Raw genomic sequence first — 20,940 nt, forward strand, 5'->3', positions numbered from 1 at the left:
CTAAAGCACACAAGCGTTGGAATTATAATTCTTGAGTTCGTTGAAAAGCTTCTGGACCAAAGCTATATTTATAGCTTTGGTCGGGGCGCCCCGAAGGGTTCCGGGCGCCCTGGGAGGGATAAAACTTTATCCCTAATGTTTAGATTGAGTTAAATCTCGATCTGGTCAAATATCGACTTCCGGGCGCCTCGGTACGGTCTGGGCGCCCCGGTCTATTCCGGGCGCCTCGGGCGGGAAAGTCAACCTCGTTGACTTTTTTCAGCCTGGGTCTTCTGCTCCGGCTCCGTTCGCCTCAAACCAAGTCTTACGCTCGCTTGGGTGATCTTTGCCATCCGGAATAGGGCTCACCCGAACCTAAATTCCGGTCTTCTCGAGCAGGCTTCTGCTCCGGATTCTCGTCCCTCGGAATCGCCACGTGGTTCCTTCTCGTCCGCCAGCGTACTCATCCGCAGTCTTTGTCCCTCAGTCGCACCCCGTGCCGACCTTCTCACTAGCTGCGTCTCTTGCTCCTCGAGTAGTCTTCCGCTCCGGCTTCTCGTCCCTCGGAACCACCGCACGCTTCCTTCTCATCCGTCGGTGTACTCTTCCGTAGCGCCTCGTCCCTCGGACGTACTGCGTGTCGTCCTTCTCGCTAGCTGCGTCTTCCGCTCGACTACCTATGCTCCTAAGCTCCTGCACACTTAAACACAAGGTTAGAAACACACAGGACCTAACTTAACTTATTGATCATACTAAAACAACCGTGGGGTTCCAATAATCTCTCCATTTTTGATGTGATCAACCCAAGTTAAGATAGGGTTAAAATAGACATACAAATAAACAATTTATATTGTAATAACGTGCAACAAGATAGAAAAATTAAATTTCAAAAAAATTTTAATTTCTACCTCCCCCTAGACTTATACTTTTTCTTCTCCCCCTTTGATCACATAAAAAATTTGGGTTGCAAGAAAAATCTAAGGGTTGACACTTAGAAAAATTATAAAAATCTATTTCAATGATTTTCTTGAAAATATTTTTAAGTCAAGGAAAATTTCTATGTCAAAAATAACTTTTGAAAAAAATTCTTAAGTTTTCGTCATCAAGAATTAAGAACTTTCTAAGCTGAAAACTTTATGTAAGAAAATTTTAAAAAAAATTTTGAGAAAAAAAATTTCTATGTATTTATTTTTATTTTTATTTTTATTTTTTTAATTCTAATGCTTTTATCAGAAAGTTTTAAATTTTCATTTTAATTTATCATAACTTTTTAAATCACACTTTTTCAGATTTAAAGCAACTAATATTAAACATGCAAAAAATTGTATCATGTTAATTTCTATTATTAGTTTATCGAGATTCTTTAATCGACAAACTATTTCTTTTGACTTAATATTTTTTGTTATATTTTGAATTTCTAATTCACAAAAATATTTCGATAATATAAATTCTAACTTGATAATGTTTTTCGACAGTATTTCTAATTTACAAAATTCGTTCGACAAAATATTTTGTAATTTGCAAAATTTATTCGACAGAAGATTTTCTAATCTGAAAAACTTTTTCGATGATTCAATTTCTAATTCAAAGAATTCTTTCGGCGACTTTTCGATTGATTTAACTAATTGTTCAGAAGGTGGAGAACATACCTGACTTACCTTGTCAGCAGTTGATGATGGATCGAAAGCGCTAAAGGGGGGGGGGGTGAATAGCGCTCGTGGCTATTTTAACGATTTTAAAACACAGAGTAGAAATGCAGCGGAAAGTAAAAGCAAACACAACAGACACAGATGTTTTACTTCGTTCGGAGCCTATGACGACTCCTACTCGAAGGCCCGCGGTCCTTGACCGCTTTCGGTGGGCAACAACTACAATATCGAAAATATTACAATTTGAATTACAATTAATGCAATAAGTAAACTAATACCGACAACAAAAGATCGAAGAGTCTGAGCTTCGGGTCATCGACGTCGAGTAGTAGCACTTCAAGGTCGTCTCGTTGGCAGCACTTCACAAAAGAAAGCTTAGAATTCGTTGTATCTTTGGCTGCTCCCTCGACCCTCTTTTTATATGACATTCCGGGTGCCTGGATCCCTTCCGGGCGCCTGGAGTGTGACGTGGCCAACCAACCAGGATGCTCCACGTGGCGAAGTCACGGCAGGGATAAAACTTGGTCCCGGGCGCCCGGACCTATTCCGGGCGCCTGGACCTCCGGGCGCCCGGATCCATCCCGGGCGCCCGTACTACCTTTTTCCAGCAGGTTCCTCTCCTGCAAAACAAGGTTAGTCCGAGCAAATACCCTGCAAGACAGTGTTAGAATCTGATAAAACATAGTAAAGAAGAAGTGACAGTCTTTGGACTGTCCGAGTCTGACTTCGGATTCCCAACCGGAAACCCTAGGTCGACCCGACGCCTACTGTTCCCTCTACGGGGAACGCATCCTGACCTACTCCCCTCAGGAGAGATTACCTGATGCCAGTCCGGTCCTCCATACCGACTGGACTTTCCGCCTAGGGTTACCACCCCCTAGGACCTAGGGTTACCGCCCCCTAGGGTTTTTCTCCACCTAGGGTTGCCACCCCCTAGGACCTAAGGTTGCCGCCCCTTAGGGTTTTCCCTCACCTAGGATTACTGCCCCCTAGGACCTAAGGTTGCCGCCCCTTAGGGTTTTCCCTCACCTAGGGTTACCGCCCCCTAGGACCTAAGGTTACCACCCCTTAGGATTTTCCTTTTGCCTAACCGTAGCTAGGACTTTCCTGAAACACTAATTCATCATGTTAGATCACCACAAACCTTAACTTTGAATCCTTTGCCATTATCAAAACTCAGGTTCGATAGTCGGATGCTTCCCGCACCAACAGTTGATTCTCCCCCTGTCGAGTTGCTTTCTTCTGAAGTCTCTCTCCCTTCATCGATGCTCATCTAGGATGAGCTTTTTGTAGCTTTGGGATGGAGTTCGGCTGTCTCGGCAGTTTCCTCATTCTCAGACTGTTTTGATGGTGACTTGGTGTCCATCGAGGAGTTGGATTCAACTTTAGCTTGTACTTCGTAGATCTTCAAGAATTTTTCCCAAAGTTCTTTTGCGTTTTTGTATTTTTCGACTGTGTCGAGATCTTCATTTGGTATTACGCTTAGCAGGTGAAATTCTGCCCGAGCGTTTGCCATACTCTCCTCACGTTGCTTCTCGGTCGAGAGATATTTCTTGATTTCTTCTCCATTCGTTGTCTTTGGTGCTTCATAACCAAATTTCATTATTAAAGAAATATCAAAATCTGTATTTAGATATACCTCCATTTGTTGCTTCCAAAAAGCAAACTCCCCCTCGAATGCTGGTGGGTAGACGCTAGCTCCGGCCATCATTTTGTTATTTCGATCGGCGGTTAGTCCTCTTGAAGCGCCTTGGCTCTGATACCACTTGTTGGTCCCTTTGGAGGCCGGCTAGAAGAGGGGTTGAATAGCCTGAAAATAAAAACGCAACCCTTCTCGAAATCTTAAACTAACACTTGCATAAATAAAGTAAACAATAAAACATAAAGGAAGTAAAAGACAGACAGAGATTTACTTGGTTACAACCGGGGAGGTTGTTAATCCAATGAAGATGAAACACTAGTATCTCCTTCAGGCGGAGAAGCCTTTTACAACGTTTAAGCATAGAAACAGAAGCTCAACTCTAAACTAAAGCACACAAATGTGTGCTCTTAATCTTAATATAATAACAAGCATATATATTTAGTATTTATTTTTTAACTTATCAAAAGGTGAGATTTAGCTTGATAAATCAATAGGTCCGATAAGTTGGGAAATGATATTACTTATAGTGTGTGTTGTTGATTATAGAAGGAAACCGTGTCCTAGTAATCTAGGTTGAGAATGCCCCCAAGAGGAGCTCATAAGGATTGTCATGTTAAATCCTGCAGGTGGACTTAGTCCGATATGACAATGAGGTTGAGTGGTACTACTCTTGGAGCTAGATATAAATTAAGTGAGTTGTCAGTAACTTACTTAATTAGTGGACATTTGTTATCTTAAACTAGGGAGACTAATACACTCATGATAAGAAGGAGCCCATAATGTAATTTGGGATTGGTGCGGTAGTGCAATAATAACTCTCTAGTGGAATGAGCTATTATTGATGAACTTGAGTTGTGTGTTCAGGGCGAACACGGGATACTCAAGCTCATCGAAAGGCCAAAATCAATTTCTCCTCTAGGTCCCTGTCGTAGCCTCATTAAAGCCTCAAATCCATCCAAATAAAAACCCTTCTTGGTGTCCAAGAAAGGGCCGGCCCAAGGCTTGGTGACCAAGCCAAGGGTCGGCCACCATCTTCTCTTAAGGGGCCGGTCCCTTGCTTGGTGCCCAAGCAAGAAGGGGCCGACCACAATAATTCAAAGATGAGGGGGTGTTTTAAATTTTTAAAATCTTCTCTTTGTAGATATCTACAAGTTTTAAAAAAGATATTTTAAATTTAAAAACTTTCCTTATTTGAATTAGGCCACATGGTTTAAAAGAAAGTTTAAAATTTTTTAAAACTTTCCTTTTTTAATCATTCTCATGGTTTTAAGGAAAAACGAAGAGAAGTTTTAAATTTGAAAATTTTCTATTTTTGTAACCATGTTAAAAAAGGAAATTTTTAGAAGAGAAGTTTTAAATTTTAAAACATGGTTTTAATTTTTAAAACTTTCCTTTTTTAACATTCACTTTAGGAAATTAAAAGAGAGTTTGTAAAATTTTATAAGAGTTTTTTCTTTACTTATAAAATTTTTACAAGGATTATTTCTTTCCTTTTAATTGTGGCCGACCACCCTTGCTTGGTGCCCAAGCAAGGGGGCGGCCAATCATCCTTTAAAAGATTCAATCAATTAAACTAATCAATGATTAGTGATTGAATCAATCAAGAGGAAAGAAAAGGAAAAATAAAATGGGAAAAGGAAAAATAAGAGGAAGATTTTAATTTTTGTAAAAAGTCTTTCCTTATTTGCCTTGGGCAAGTAATATAAAAGAAGGGGAGATGAGACCTCATGGGATAACAATTCTTATTCTCAAGTTGGTGCTTCCTCTTGTGGTCGACCCTCTCCCTCTTCTTATCCCCTTGCTCTCTTTTGTTCCCTTGAGGTGGTGGTGGCCGAAACATAGAGAAGGAGAAGAAGGCTTTTGGGTGGTGTTCATCTTGGAGGATCGTCGCCCACACGACGTCCAAGGTGAGGCGAGGAATACGGCAGAAGATCTCGAGGTCATTAGCATACAAAGAGAAGGTATAACTAGTAATTTTCTTCCGCATCATGCTAGTTATTTTTCTTTGTATGAATTCCAAACACAAGAGACAATAGCTTCTAGTTTTTCGGATTTGTTATTCGAGTTTGTGTTTTTGTTTTTTGAATTTGTGATTCGATTGTTCCTTTTGGTTAAACCTAGAGTTATATAAGGAAATTAAATATTAGCTTTCCTTAAAAGGCTTTGTCTAGGAAGTGGTGGTTGCTCCCATATCCAAGAAGGCCTAGTGTCTCGCCATGTTTACCCTGGAAGCCAATTTTGGAAATTAATATTTAATTGAATTTATAACATAGATGGATTTGGATCAATAGTATTAAGTTCCGCTTGCGATCCAAGTCTAAACCATTAAGAACAGATAAGTTAAATTTGGAATCAATAATGTTAAGTTCCATTTGCGATTCCTAATTTAACTTCTAAAGAACACAATAGGTTATTTAGGAAAGGTTCGACACTTGTACAAAATTTTTGTACAGTGGAACCGGTACGATCTTCCTAGGACTAACCAACAAATCTTACTTATACTTGGTTTTTGAGTCTTTCCCTATTTTTGATGTGTGTCAAAGGGGGAGTTGTTTAACTCAGGGGGAGAGTTAAAATTTAAAATTGCTTGTTTATTCAATTATTGCATATTTTAACTTAACTTTGAACATTGGTTGCCAAACATCAAAAATGGGGAGATTGTTGATGCAAGTTGCACCAGAATCAAACCTAAGTTTTGATGTTGTCAAAGGTGAATTAAGTCTTGTTATGATCTAACAAGTTGACTGAGTGTGCAAGATGTTTACTCAACCAGGAAAGACCTAGTTGGAGGCTAGGCAGGAGAAATCTTAGCAGATCGTGGAACCCAGGTGCAAGTCCAAGTAGGTCGAGGAGACCCGAATCTTGGCAATGTGATCAAGAGGTCTGGAGGACCGAAGATCAAGAGAAAAGTCCTGGGGAGCCGATCAAGGCTGAGTGAAAAGTCCAAACTAGATCTGGAGGATCAAAGTTTGGCAGGTAGGTTGAGGTAAACAAACTGGAGAAGCGACAGTGAGGTCGTGTTCCCGAAGGGAACAACCTAAGGTCGCTGATCCAACTGAAGAAACCGGGAATGTTTAAAAGTTGAGATCAAGACGGTTCTACTGTCTTTCATATTACTTTTGCATTATAATATTATTGTTCTAACATATGTTTTGCAGAAGATTTTTGCTTAACACTATTTTGTAGGTATAACTGGATCGGTCGACCGAACCACTGTATCGGTCGACCGAACAAGGCAAAATCATATTCAAACCAGACCAGAACAGAGTCCAAGTCTGATCAAATATTGATCGGTCGACCGAATCTTATGATCGGTTGACCGAACTGAGATGACTCAGCACAGACTGCAACGATCAAAGCAGAAGGAAAGCACGCTGATCGGTCGACCGAACCCATGGATCGGTCGACCGAACCAATCAGCATTAAAGGCGCATTACCTGTTGATCTCGGCAAATCACGACGAACAGGGAAGGAAGTTGTTCGGTCGATCGGAAAAAGGGTTCGGTCGACCAAACCCTTAAAGAGCATTGATTACCAGAGATCGAGCCAGCGTCAGACCCCAGCCAGGAAGGAAGGGAGCGTGTTCAGCCGACCGAACAAGGAGGATCGGTTGACCGAACGTCTAGTACACCTATAAAAGGAGGATCAAAGTCTGAGGTTGAAGAACACTGACTACTTCTGATTAACTCAAGTGCTCTTCTGCAAGCTGCTCGTGCTACAAGTATTCGTCAACTCTGCAAGCCACTTCGTTCGATAGTACCGACCGAGCTTCGACTTTCAACTACTATTGTCAGTATATCTTATTTTGTACTGCACTTAATTTCATGTAAGATAGTAGGAGTGTTACTATCTTACATCTTTGTATCTGTACAATCCATTTCTTTCCGAGGATTTCGGAAAGAAGGGTTATAGTGTTTTGCCCATCGGAGCGGTCAAAGACTGCGGGCCTTCAAGTAGGAGTCGAGCTAGGCTCCGAACGAAGTAAACAACTTTGCCCCTTTTCTTATTTTCCGCTGCACAATTCTGTTTTAAAAGAAAAAGATAACTTTTAAAGAAAGCGATATTCACCCCCCTCTATTGCTCACATCCGATCTATCAGCATATTGTTTGGAGACCGCGATCGCAATCGAAACTCTTAGTTGGTCATTCAGCGCTTCCCCTGATTATACCTATAACACTTCTGAGTGCTATGAGTTCCAGTCTAGTGGTAAGTACAAAAAGGCAGGACCTATTGATGGGGCTCGACTAATGGGACTTGATCGATCTCCACATACTGGATCGCATTTGGCCTCTGCTAGTGAAAATGGGGCTAGGGGCCCGATCAGGGTTCTTTGTGCAGAAGAGGAGGGAGAGGAGCTTAGCTTTCTGAGGCATAGACAGGAGTAGGCATAGCTACCTCCTTCTTCTAAGCAGACTGAGTCACCTCCATGTTGATGTACTTGGTTGCCCTTTCTAGTAGATGGTCAAAATCCATAGGGGGCTTCTTGATCAAGGACCGGAAGAAGTCCCCATCTGTGAGCCCTTGGGAAAAAGCGCTTACCATAATTTCTGGAGAGACTGAAGGGGCATCTATGTCTACTTGATTGAATCGTTTAATGTACGCACTTAGTGCCTCCTTGGACCCTTATTTGTCAAAAAATAAACTCAGTGTGGTCTTGTGGTACCGTCGGCTGCTAGCGAAGTAGTGGAGGAACGTCTTGAGAAAATCCTTGAAGCAGCAAATGGAGTTGGTCGGAAGCCAATTAAACCATTTTTGTGCATAGCTGGAGAGGGTAGTCAAGAACACTTGGCACTTGATGCCATCCTTGTATTGGTGGAGAATAGCTACATTTTGAATTTGAGAAGATGGTTCTCCGGGACAGTCTCTCCTCCATGATCCTCGGTCAGAAATGGCTCGACAGTTTGTCTTCCAATATTTCTTGGGAAAATGACATACTTATCTGCTCAGAGGAGCTACTATCCATTGGAGTTTTCCCCTTCTGATTATCCTGAGCGGGTGCAGGCACGAGCAGAAGGCTAATCAGATTCATACAAAGTTTCCACAGATGATACCAAATTTGATCTCGTTTGAAATTAAGAAAGACAGATAGCAAGCTAGGTGGCTTCATCGTTAATCGTGAAAAGACATTGGGCTAGAGGAAGATGGTGTTGAGCGGTCCTGCGTGTCAAAAAAGAATGTAGAAGGAAGAAAACGTCAGCAATCAGGCCAGGAAAGGATCCCTGTGCAGGCACTCAGACGCTAAAGTCAGACAAATGGTTGAGAGAAAAATGGAATGCGACAAACAATAACAATGAGAAGTGAGATCCGAGTGCCTAATCTTGCGCACCTGCGACTTTAAGGGTATACCCCTTATATAGTGATAGTTTTCCTCTATGCATGAATATCGATGCATTTTTAAAAAAGAACCGACTATTCTGACATTTTGACAACTTTCCTAAAATAGACCTATAATTTTTGTACTTTGTAGGGTAGAATCTTCCTTCATACAGATTGCATAGGAAATATTCCCTTGATTTTCTGACAACCGTTATATAAAATGCCAAAAAATAATATTGGGTCGTTGGGTTGGTGGGCACTGAATACACTTTGATGCAGGTAGATCGACCGAGTCCCCTCTAACGTCCGGTCGAACCTCGCTCTCGGATGGAGTCAGGTTAGCTAAGGAATGTTGACCACCTTGAAGACTCGACCTCCTTGAGGACTTGGCCTTCGCTCAGCCAAGGAGTCCGGTCGGACCTCGTTCTTGGACGAGGTTGGGTCGGCTAAGGAATGTTGACCACTTTGAAGACTCGACCTCTCTAAGGATTCGTCCTCCCTGAGGACTTGGCCTCCCTGAGGACTCAGCCTCCCTGAGGACTCGATCTCGTTGAGGACTATGCCAAGGAGTCTAGTCAGGCCATACATCTATCATATTCAATCGGACCGAGAGGACTTGGCTCCAAATCACACTAATACGGCTCATGGTTCCATCGAGTCGGGGGGACTCGCAATCCAATTGGCTAGACCAATCGGTCGAGCCATGCGATTGTGCTAGCCCCGAGTGTTGATAGCTCCTTAACTTTGACCGCAACATTAGCTGATCTTCTTGACTTCGACTCTCACTTCGGGGACTCTATCCTATTCGTTGTATCATATATGGATATCATCCAACCTTTTCTAACTGAAATTACAATCCCTTTTAGTCACTACGCTGGTTTTCTTTCACCTTCCATAACTCCAATATATCGAGAAACCTGTAAAAGTTATGCAATTCCTCCATTACAGAAGCAATCCAAGTTCCTTTGACCGTTTACCGTATGATCAAGAATAGTTTCTAACCTGTGAATGTACATTGAATCTAATCCTGTGGATCAAACAAGAAGAATTAAGGCACAACCATGCAAACTCTAGCCTTCTTAAATTGTTGTATCTTCTCTCAAGGGTTGGGCCTCATTGTGGTGGTTGTCGAGGGGCATGTACTGTGACATGATCGCCATGATCTCAGAATCCATGTAAGACTACAAAAAGAAAAAAGATGAAAAGGATATTGTATCAGAATCGAAATAATCGGGTTCGAAAAAAGCAAGTTTGATAACCAAGTATTTGAGGTTAGGCAACTGACCCTGAGCCTGTATTTGTAGAATACATAGGCTGCTATTGCAGCACTGATCACAATTGCTAGCACAAAGAGTGTTACAAACAAGGTGAACTTTGAGGCATTCTTGGCTGCATTTAGACACACGATATGAAGTCACAATCTATTTGAAAGAAAATTGTGAGAAGATACGACAATGTTCTTACCGATGCATGTGTCCTCGGACTTTATGTACACAAGGTTGCCTCTGCACTTGCAGTCATATCCTCCCCATGTGTTCTTGCATGAGCATTCAGGGCAGGTACAAGCAAGCTTCTCCGTGCATTCGTCTATATCTGGAGAATTACAACAAGATGAAACTTAATTATGCTAGTTCAGAAGATTAGATACCACGATTCAAAAGGAAATTACCTTGGCAATTGTGGCCATCGCCAGAGAATCCATTTGGACAGCGGCAGCCAGTCAGTTGAGAATCCTACATGAATTTGGATGTATAAGTGGATCGATAAGTTTTTGAAGAGGATGAATCGAAAATGAAAAACGAATTGAAATTGTGACAGAACTGAGCAAGCTGAGAATTTCTGGTTATCCCTGGTAACATTCCAGCAGCCCCCATTGTCAAATGCACATCTTCCAGGACCTACAGCTGAAACACAACATGCATTAGAATTTGTGTGAAGATCTGTTTTTCCGAAACGACATTAAACTTAAAATACCTGTACAAGAATCATAACCATTTCCACTGAATTGAACATTGTTTACCACAGGGCACTGGCAAATTCTGCCTCTAAAAGTATCCTAAATATGCAAAGTGTGTTAGCTGATGATGATTATATCTTCCTAGAAAGAGGCAAGAATCAAATCTTGTAGATGAAGTTGTACTTTGCAAGCAGTGATGTTCAGTTGTGTGTCCTGCCAGCAGCCTCCATTGGAAGTGAGGCACTCATTTGTCTCAATATCTTCAAACAAGGTGAAGTCAAGCCAAAGAACATTGATTGTTGGGTAATTTTAACCATGACAAGAATGCAAATTAACCTGAGTTCAAGCAAACATAAGGCTCGGTAGACTCTTTAAATCCTGCACAGATTGCTTTCAGCACAGCAGTCCTCTCTAATTTTCCTGCTCAACAAGGAGTTTGAACAAGTTCTGTCAGTATGTTTCTTTTTTGTGTAACAAACAGAGATTTGTAATCCGAACACCTCGATACTGGATGTTGTTTATCATTAAGGTAGGCAGGATAGTAATATCTCCACGACTTCCATTGCCGACCTTTAAAATTGAAGACAGTATCATAAGTTGTATGGAATCAGAATCTCAGTTAACATTCAATTCATACCTGAAGGTCTTGCTCGATGCTGAGGACTTCGTTCTCAGCATCGGCTTCAGGATCTCCCATGCACTTTGAAACCTTGTCCAAACTCAATCCTGATGAACAATCACATCAACTCGAAGAAGCAAACAAATTAAGGGCGGCATGGATTTAGATCATAATGATCGAATCTTACCAAGTGAGGTGACAACAGCCTCGGCACATTCCTTGCTGAACTTCTTCTCCTTCATCGAACACCTCACATGGTAATCCGTCACGAAGTCCCACCAGACCCACGGCCGCCCGCTCTCATTCGCGACCCGATGAACGCAGAGCTGCCTCAAGTTCTCGACGACAATGTCTTTGCCATCGTAGCCCTCATCGAAGTCATGCTCGGGGTCCGGGGCGCAGTACCTGCCATTGTTAATGCATTGTGTCTTGCACTCCCTGCTGGTTTTGAAGGCGTCAGGGCAGAACCAAGTGATGTAGTGAGGGGTGAACAGGGTGAACCCTCCCTTCTCGAGAATCTGAGCGTTGCCCTTGAAGTCGCGAACGAACTTCACCTGTTCGTCGCATCGATCGCCGCACTCGTCGTTGCTGTTCGTCCAAAACTCGTACTCGACCCGCTCGTCGGGGTGAGGCATCGACTCTCTCCAGTCCAACTTGACCACCACCTCCTCGCTGCCACCCTTGGCCAAAGCATCCTTGAGCTTGTTGCCGAAGGATAGCGTGATGAGGGCGGAGGGGATGTTGATCTTTTCGACGTAGCTGTTTTCGTTGTCTTCATCAGGGGCGGCCATGGTTAGAAGAGGTTCATCTACCGAGTCGGCGACGAGGACTGCAGCAGCCCCGGCCTGCTGCCCGTTGTATGCCTTCAAAGCGAAGTAACAGACTGGAGAAAGTGGCGAGGGAAAAGATTAGAGACTGAATTGATCGGTTCTTGGATTGGAATTGATAGAACCGAAGAATCAAAGAAAACAGAGGAACAAAAAAGATGGATTGGATTACCTCCGCGATCGACGAGAAGAATCACTGGGCGCTTGGACTTGGACCTGAACGGGTCGCCGTCGAAGGCGATACAGCCGTTCTGTTCACGGTCGGGGTAGATGACGACGCCGGTCAACGTGCCGCCATAGTTAGGCACACCGAAGTTGGCGATGGAGGCGTCGTGCCGCCCCTTGATCGACTCTGGAGCGATCACCGTGATGCTCTCCTTCTCCACCACGAAGCGTCCCGACGCTGGCCTCATCAGCACCGCCAATAAGGCTGCGACAGCGGCAGCGAGCCGGAGAGTCGCCATACTTCTTTACAGCCTCCTTTTCTTCCACCCCCGATCTAGCTAATTGGATGACGCTATTGGGGATCACAGAAAAATCGACAATTTAAAAGGGGAAAAGGAAAGAGATCGGCGTGTCAGCTTACGCAGGCCGGATTATGACACAAGAAGCGAAGAGAAGAAAGAAAAGAGAAGATTAGAGTCGAGGAACCAACCAACTACCAAGACAGATGAAAGCGACAGTAGAAATCTCTCATGGATCTTATTACGGATATATCCCTGTCTGATTTTCTTTCACCTATAAATCATAAAATATATATTTTAAAAAATGAATTTCGAAGATTTTTAAAATTGGCCAAAAAGTCAACTAATTGGCCATCTCAACTTGACTTTTTTAAAATCAAATGGCATATATTTTTTCCAAAAGAAAAAATAATTTGATGAACTTTTTTTTGCTTTTTTTTTTTTGCAAAAGATAGAACATGTATATTGTAGTCATTTAACGAATCTGCCGGTCCTCCACCCTTATTACGGCATTGACAATTCTGGAAGAAACCGATAAATTTATTATTGTTATTATTAAATTTATCAAAATTTTATTTTAATTAATTGAAAATTTTTTTAGTTACATATAGTGACGGCTCAACCAGACAAGTAATTCGAAGACCACAGTTATCAGATAAATTCAGAAAATATAAATGATGCTAATGGTTGGCTTAGCATTACAAACCATTCAAACACCACGGACATTTAATATGCTCTAAGAGAATCGAACCATCGTGAGGATTGTATGGGTATAACGTCTTACCACTTATCATTAGCCTTGGAGGACTAATTAATTGGAAGTCTTCAGTTGCATCAATCAGTTTGTTCATCTTATATTTACTTACCATGGTTAAATTATAATAATTATATGCTGCAGAGTTACTGTACGGACTTTGCCTACGTCCGTGTATTTTTAGTTTTTATTATTTTTTTAAAATTTTCGTTATATTATATCAATCAGATTTTATTTTTAAAATTTAAGAATTAAATAAAAAAATATTTAAGATTTATGGGTAAAATTCGTAGGCTAACATTGCTCGGCTGAATTAAATATTAGTGTGATTATGCTAAACAAATTATATTTAAAAAAACAATGGAAAGAAATGGGAGGTCATTATCTCTAATTACTTATTTAAATTTTAAACCTTGACTCCTTTATATTTTTAATTACGTTCCACGTTGGAATCTTTGCATTAAGATAACGATGGTTGACTTGAGGCGTCGAGTCTACTGTGGGAATATCGATGGATGTAAATTTTTCATTCTTTTGTGTGTATATATACACACGATTGTGTTCTCAGCGCCCCTGCTGGTAGGGGTGTCAATTTCTATCAAATTTAATAGAAAATTTGACATCCGATCTAACTGTAAAATAAAAAATAACAAAACAAAAATAAAAAAAAAAAATGAAGAGAAGTTTTAAATTCGATTATAGTAATTAGATAAGTGCAAAAATATATCCTCATATTTTCATAATCATATTATGATATTATCCACTTTGAACCTAGATCCTTATGACTTTGTTATTGAACTCTCCTCAAAAGACCTCATATCAATGGAGATATCCTACATCCATTTAAACTCATGATCTTTACCAAATCTTTCCAATATATGACTTTAATTGAACTCCAACAATCTTTCTTTCAAACGAAGGACCACCATTACTCTCGTGATCAAAGCCTCCCCGTGAACATCCAATCACTCTTGATCTGCTTCGAGTCTTCCCGCGAGCATCTAGTTATCCTAACCCGCTCCGAACCTCCACACGAACATTCGATCACACTAACCCACTGCGGACCTTCCCCGTAAACATCCGATCACCCTGACTCGCTCCAGGCCTCCCCGCGAATATCCACTTTCGATCACTCTTGATTAGACTTTGATATCATTTGTTGTGCAAAAAAATGTCCACATATTATCCACTTTGAGCCTAGACCCTCATGCCTTTGCTTTTATGCTCTTCCCAAAAAATTTTATGCCAATAAAAATATCCTACATCATTTTAAATCTATAATTTTTTCAATATAAGACTTTCAAAATATATATATATATATATACACACACGTTTATCTATTGTTTGATGAGCAAAGATTAGCAAACTGTACAATTCATATCGACCCACAAGTTCTTTAAGAAATAGCTTCCTCATTGCCATTTTTTCAATAGAAAGTTCAACAACCACTACTAGATCTCGTACTAACTCCCAACAACACCTGCACATGCCCCATAAGAATTATGTATTCCTAAATTATTATTGTTATTATCATAAAGAATCGAGTTAAAGAAACGGGTGGTAGAAGGAGATGAATGAATGGAATAAAATGGGTGTAGTTGGAGAAATGATCCTTCCATGAAGTTGAAAAAGAAATGGCACTTTGATGCACGTCATACCAATCTGTAGTTATAACTACACCAAACAAAGCTAAGAAAAGACCAACCAACAGCTTATGAGGAGGCTTCAGGGCCAAACTGCGCTTGAAGCCGAGATTGAAACAGTCAGGTGCTTGCTTGTGGATCTGAGGGGAAGAATTGAGGGAGAGGCTGGGTCTTTGCCTTACCAGAAGGCAAAGGCCAGTGAAAGAGAGTGGTGATTTTGTTCTTCTCCTCTTGCAGTTGCCAGAGGTTTGTAAAATGGCCAAGTTGCAACACAATATAGCTGTCAAAAGTAACAATTGTAGTATTTTCACTTCTAAGAAATCATCATCTTGATTGAAATGACAAAAGGGACTTTTGAGAATTGAGTAACCTTATTGGAAAATGGGTGTTGAATTCATTGATAGTTCCCTGATTTTTGAGTTCATTGCTCAGTGCACATTCGTCAAGTAAAGCATCGATCACGGTTCAGTTGACAACCACGCATGCTGAAGTGTCGTGTGCTGAACAAGAGTTGCATCCCTAGTTTTGCCCCACGGAATTGTGTTGAGAATTCCCTGAAAGTTCGCAGCATTTTCCATAATTTAGCTAACATAAAAAAGGTTTTTACATGCAAACATCAAAATTTTGGTTGACTTTCCATGCTTTCTTTTGTTTTCAATATTTATAGGAACATCCCAGGATATGCCACACAGCCAACAGAACATCATGATACTACTATATTTGATGTCAAAATATTAACTTAATATTGCTTTCCACTGACCTGGTTCTTGCATTATTCCTCTGGATTCGACTCTTCTGTTCAATGTAGAATTCATCGGACACAGACTTGCAAAGTTTTCTAACAAAAGGGAACCCAGAGACGAGATATTTGTATAATAATTGAATAAGAAAAATGATGCAAACATGTAGTTAAGCATCAGATTCTTGATCTGTGAAGCTAAAGAAATGCCAATTTTATAATACCCTATCGACAGTCATTATAGGAAAGTTGTCCAGATGCATTTGGCAATAAGCTAGTAAACAAGTGTGCCTACATGCACCAGACATAGTATTTTGCCTTCCATTTAGTACTCATCAAAACCTAAGGGCATTTATGGGAACCCTCATGAATCCGCTCCTGGAATTGCTACTAGGCATTTTTGCCGAAAGTACACTATTGGTCCACTTATAAGTACTAACCCCACCATGATCACCTGCAATGGAAGTAAGTTGCATGTTAATACATGAAAAATTACGTCAAAAGGCTCATTCTGCAGCCAAAAGATTGCAAGTTTGTACTGAAACCATGGACAAATGAAATGGTATCTCCATCTCAGATCTTTTTGGAACACAGGAGATGCTTTGCCTAGTGTTTATGATCAAGATCTCTTCTGTGCAAGTTGTATCTTATGGGACAGGGCCCATCGCATCTTAGTCAGGCTGCCCAACTAGTATCTAAACTGAAGTTCAACAGTATGAAAAAGGATTCATATAGTCAAAGACCCAACTAAATGGAAGTTGCAACTTCTCACAATTTATACAGATTGTGGTCAATTTGAAAGCCAAAATTGAATGCAATTTCTGAATATCTACATTTTGGTTGGTTTGCTAAGTGAAATTTTCATTAATTTTGGCTCACTGCCTCTCCTTGCACTAATGCAATAAATGGAAAATGAAGTGTAGATAAGGTACTATGATGTATATAACCTAATAGCAAAATGCATGAAAAAAAATCAAATGTTGTTTATGATGTCTAACCTACTCTGTAAACCAAATACTGCCTTGTTTGGGAGATTAACATGTCATACAATTTAAACAAGAAATATGAGTTGGATTGTGAGGATGCAGCCGATAAAAAAAATGGTGATTTTTTTTTACCTTGAATCCAAGAAAAGACAACTTCTCTTTGACCGCAACAGGCACAAAGCTCCAATACGTAATGTAGCTGACATTCCCTGTGTTCAGATTTGAGGAATCATCCAAAAGCTTTCTCCACTTGTAATTGTGGACATCAAACAACTTCTCCTTTACAACAATGGTGGAATTCTCTTGAATAGAGGAGAGTCTTTTATTGTCTTTATTTTTGTAGTCTTTCTTTCCCATGTTTGTTATTTCTGTGCATTTGTAAGGCACGCGATACCCAGTTTCACTGCAGTGATAGTTGTCATCATTATTCAACCAGAAGAATTGGAATTCGTATGAGCAAAACAAATCACAATGAGAGGAGGAAGCAAACAAAGAAGTGCATGTATTAAGAGGTAATAGAAATAGAGATCTAAACAAATCCTAGTGAAATTTTCATGCCACAATGATTCTCTAATTCAGAATAGGACATCCTCACGAGAAAGATATCGATCGAGTCAGATCATTAATCTTTTGTTTCACAAATATGAGCGAGAGAAATTGCATCAGAGAAAGGGCGAGACGGAGCTATAATTATTACCTTCAGGGAGTATTGGCAGGCAAGGCAAGGGCCGGAAGGAGAGCACCGATAGGAAGCGTTCCCCTTCGTCTCCTTGAACCCTAGCAGGGATTTGCTCCTTTCCCTTGCTTCCGCTTCTAGTCCTCATCCTCTCCGTCCCGTCGCCATCCGCGGTGGCAAGAGACGACGACGCTGCTGCCATCAAGGCCAGCGCCACCACCCAGAATCTCGCGCTGGCCGCGGAAGTGCAAGATCTCATCTTTCGCATCGCTCCCCGTTCGGATAGCGAACCTGACTCGTGTTTGCCGCACAAGGTCGGTCAGAGCAAAGGTAGTTTTGCTTCCACCTGAAACGAACTCGCTCTCACGTGACGCCAAACGCTCTGCCCTCGACCCGTATTTGTATTTGGTTTCCGTTAATTTCTAAACCGCCGAGGAAGTTGACTCTGGTTGTGGTGGTTGGAATAGACTATGTGGTCTGGGCTCGCTGAGCCATTTCTGCCTTTCTGGTCTATCCGAACTGTTGTGCCTAAAAACAGACGTTTATATATTTCTATAATAATATATAATAATATGATATTGTTTATTCTGTACGAGTATTCGATCATTTTTTGATCCGTTTCGAATTTCGTCATTCCATATGATATTTGACTTGGTTTATAACTTTGATATTAATTATTATGTCCGAAGAATATTTATATATTTTTATAATAGTATTATATTATTCATTTTGGATCTATGTTTTCATGATTTTACTCTTAGATATTATTCAAAAAATCTTATTTTCAATAGAAATATTTTATATTCTTTTAAATTTATAATTTTTATTAAATATATTTAATGTGAAATTTTAATTGAACCCACACGGACCAAGTTGATGTTGTACATTCTGAATGCCTCGGTGCAGAGTTGAATCGATCGGTCTAGGTCAAGTTTGGGCTCGGTATGGTTCAATGAATAATTTAATTAGTCTGACGATGATTTAACGATTAACTTACATGGGAAGAACCTCACTTCTCTCTTGACAAACCATAAAAAGAAAAAAAAACCTTCATTTTAGTTCAGGTAAAAAAAATTCAATTAATAACTTATAACTTGGTTTAAAACTTTAATAGATAATATAAAGGGGTATTTTAGAAAATAACTTTTATTTTGAATATTTCTTACGCTTAAGTGATTTTATAAATGGAACTCTTTTAATACTTTTTTTTTTAAAAAAAAAACGCAGGGCTGCGCCATTTTATTTCCCAAATTCCGTACAACTTTATTTTTATATATACACCTTCTCCCCTTGCTCTTGGTTTCGTCTCGTCCCACCACCTCTTCTCCGTCCGAGCAATTCCGCCCTCCTCCTTCCACCTCTTCTCCGTCTGAGCAATTCTGCCCTCCTCAATTTCACCTCTTCTCCGTCTGATCTGCAAATCCATCAATCTATCACTTCCATTGGTGTCAATTAGGTGCGTCTCTGTCCATTTCTATCTCCCTTTCCGATCGTCTCTGCCTTGTTGATCGTTTCTCCGGTAAGAAAATCCTTCTGTTTTCAATTTTGTAGTATTTTTAACACTAGTATCAGTTTGTTTGAGTCTCATCTTGGTTCCCTTTTACATTTTTCATGTTGTCTTTTTCACATTTTGTCAATCTTTAATCAGATTTCTTTAACGGAAAAGTTAATATACAATCTTTGACACCGAAAGGGAAGGTATGATACTCTTATTACCAGTTCTTTTCGATTCTTATGGCTATCTATGCTTGTTGTTGATATTGAATCACTGCTACAGTTGCTATTCTTATGTCTCTGAATCCAGGAAATTAGAATCGCAGCAGCAACAGTAAGTTCTTGACTTCTCTCATTGCAATTCGAGATTACGTACAATCTTAAAACCCCATACGACTTAGATGGAATCGCCGGGTGCTGATTGGAGTCCGGAATCCGAGTTAGAGCTTCAGGAGATGTTATTGGGTAATTTATATTCAATCTTAATTAGAGCAGCAATTGGATCTAGCCTTCGTATCCCATGATTGTCCTGACAAAAATGCTTATCTGCAGGTCTTGCATCTTCTGACGAATTCAAGAAGAACACGAGAATCACGAAAGAAATGATCAATGATGTGATCAGCAAGGCAAACAAGCCACTCAGTAAAGGCGAGGTCTTGTGGCGCTTGATGATGCAGCTCGACCTTGATGTTGGTCGCGACTTTTCTAGGAATCTTGAGCAATCGGGCACTTCTAGTACCTCTCAAATCGAGTCACAATTGGACTGGGAAAGTCTCCTGTCTGCAATCAATGAGCAAACTGTAGAGCATTCGAGCGAACCTAGCGTTATCAGCGAGAGCACTCTACAAAATGCTTCGTTGGAGTCGCTGCTTCAGATGAAATGCAGGCTCGAGAAGGAAGTGCAAGAGTGGAACGATTGGGGTACGCAAAAGGTGATGCAGGCAGCCGAGAGGCTGAACAAGGACAGGGACGAGCTTCAATTACTAAGACAAGAAAAGAGGAAGCGTCAATTTATGGAAACGCTTAGAATGAAGTATACCAGTCTGATGAAAGAAAAAATAGTCCAGGTTATGGGTATTAAAGATAAGGCTCGTAAAATGAAAACGTTGAATGATCAACTGAGGATGGAACTGAAAGATGCAGAATTGCACGCTGCAGAAGTGGAAGCTAATAGTGAAAAAGCTTCAAGAAGGATGGAGGAGAACCTCAAAAAGTTAAAATCATTTGAAGAAGAAAGGCTCTCGCTTAAAGATGAACTTGCAGCTGAAAAGCGTCGCTTTTTTCAATTGCAACAGCAATTTGAGCAAGCCAGGGGTCTTCATGATAATATGAAGGTAAATTTATGAAGTCTATATGAACAATTCAAGTATTTGATTCTATTGTTTCAATATCCTTAATTACATACTAAAAAAATGCTTCTCTCATTCTGCCTGCTAAATGCTAATGCAACTTATTGCAGTCTCTGTGGAAGAAAGAAGAGAAGTTGAAGAATGATGCTCTTGATATGGCCGAGAATGAACGAAAGGAGCTGGAGCAGATCGAGATGTCGGCAAAATCACAAGAAAATGCATTAAAAATTGAAGCAGAAAATAAGTTGCAGAGATACAAAAATGATATCCTTCAGCTAGAGAATCAAATTGCACAGCTAAAATTAGTGGAAAGTTCATCATCCAACATTTATCTTTCTGAGGAGGAATCGAAGTCTGCTTTAGATCGTGAATGGGAATGTGTGATGTGCCTATCTGAAACTGTGTCCGTCGTCCTGCTTCCTTGTGCCCACCAAGTTTTTTGCAGACAATGCAACGAGCTTCATGAGAAAAAGGGCTTGAAAGAGTGCCCTTCCTGTAGGACTCCTATCCAGCGAAGAGTCAGTGTTCGATCAGTTACTGATGATCCTTACCCTGATCCTTACCCTGAACTCCTTATTTACTTGGCTGAAGATTCAGACTACACTGCTCTTGGAGATCCTACTGCTTTTTGAACCCTCCTCATTCATCTAATGACTGTTACCTAGTTGATTGTTAATATGAGTTTGTTTCCTGAGCTGAAGCTTCAGGACTTTTGTTGTTGGCAATAGAATAAACCGTGCAGGACGAACAGGCTTGTGAACGTGTTTGGGTATTATAAAACATATCCAGTGAACTTTCAGTATTGAAGTCGCGACTTGAATGATGATTGATGATGTTCTTTTCGT

At 40.5% G+C, this 20,940-nt stretch overlaps 2 protein-coding genes and 1 long non-coding RNA gene across 3 annotated transcripts; 1 reads left to right on the forward strand and 2 right to left on the reverse strand.

Annotated features, from left to right (window-relative positions):
• Positions 1-9,536: 9,536 nt before the first annotated feature.
• LOC122054537 (vacuolar-sorting receptor 6-like) lies at positions 9,537-12,617 on the reverse strand. Its single transcript, XM_042616080.1, has 12 exons — positions 12,163-12,617; positions 11,351-12,046; positions 11,182-11,270; positions 11,045-11,114; positions 10,881-10,964; positions 10,728-10,804; positions 10,562-10,643; positions 10,409-10,491; positions 10,257-10,320; positions 10,052-10,180; positions 9,873-9,976; positions 9,537-9,768 (listed from the first exon to the last, which is right to left on the reverse strand). The coding sequence occupies exons 1-12, from the start codon at positions 12,452-12,454 to the stop codon at positions 9,667-9,669; spliced, it is 1,872 nt and encodes a 623-aa protein (XP_042472014.1). The 5' UTR covers positions 12,455-12,617; the 3' UTR covers positions 9,537-9,666.
• Positions 12,618-14,603: 1,986 nt separating this feature from the next.
• Positions 14,604-17,643, reverse strand: LOC122054553. The gene is made up of 5 exons (XR_006132834.1): positions 17,274-17,643; positions 16,709-16,979; positions 15,612-16,044; positions 15,222-15,405; positions 14,604-15,131 (listed from the first exon to the last, which is right to left on the reverse strand). It is a non-coding gene; the product is annotated as an uncharacterized LOC122054553 (long non-coding RNA).
• A 1,504-nt stretch (positions 17,644-19,147) lies between these two features.
• Positions 19,148-20,727, forward strand: LOC122036794 (putative E3 ubiquitin-protein ligase RF298). The gene is made up of 3 exons (XM_042596246.1): positions 19,148-19,211; positions 19,299-20,080; positions 20,206-20,727. Exons 1-3 carry the CDS (start codon positions 19,148-19,150, stop codon positions 20,725-20,727), a joined length of 1,368 nt encoding a protein of 455 aa, XP_042452180.1.
• The last annotated feature ends 213 nt before the right edge of the window (positions 20,728-20,940 follow it).

Source organism: Zingiber officinale, chromosome 1B (assembly GCF_018446385.1).
Source record: "Zingiber officinale cultivar Zhangliang chromosome 1B, Zo_v1.1, whole genome shotgun sequence".
In the NCBI taxonomy this organism is placed as follows: domain Eukaryota; kingdom Viridiplantae; phylum Streptophyta; class Magnoliopsida; order Zingiberales; family Zingiberaceae; genus Zingiber; species Zingiber officinale.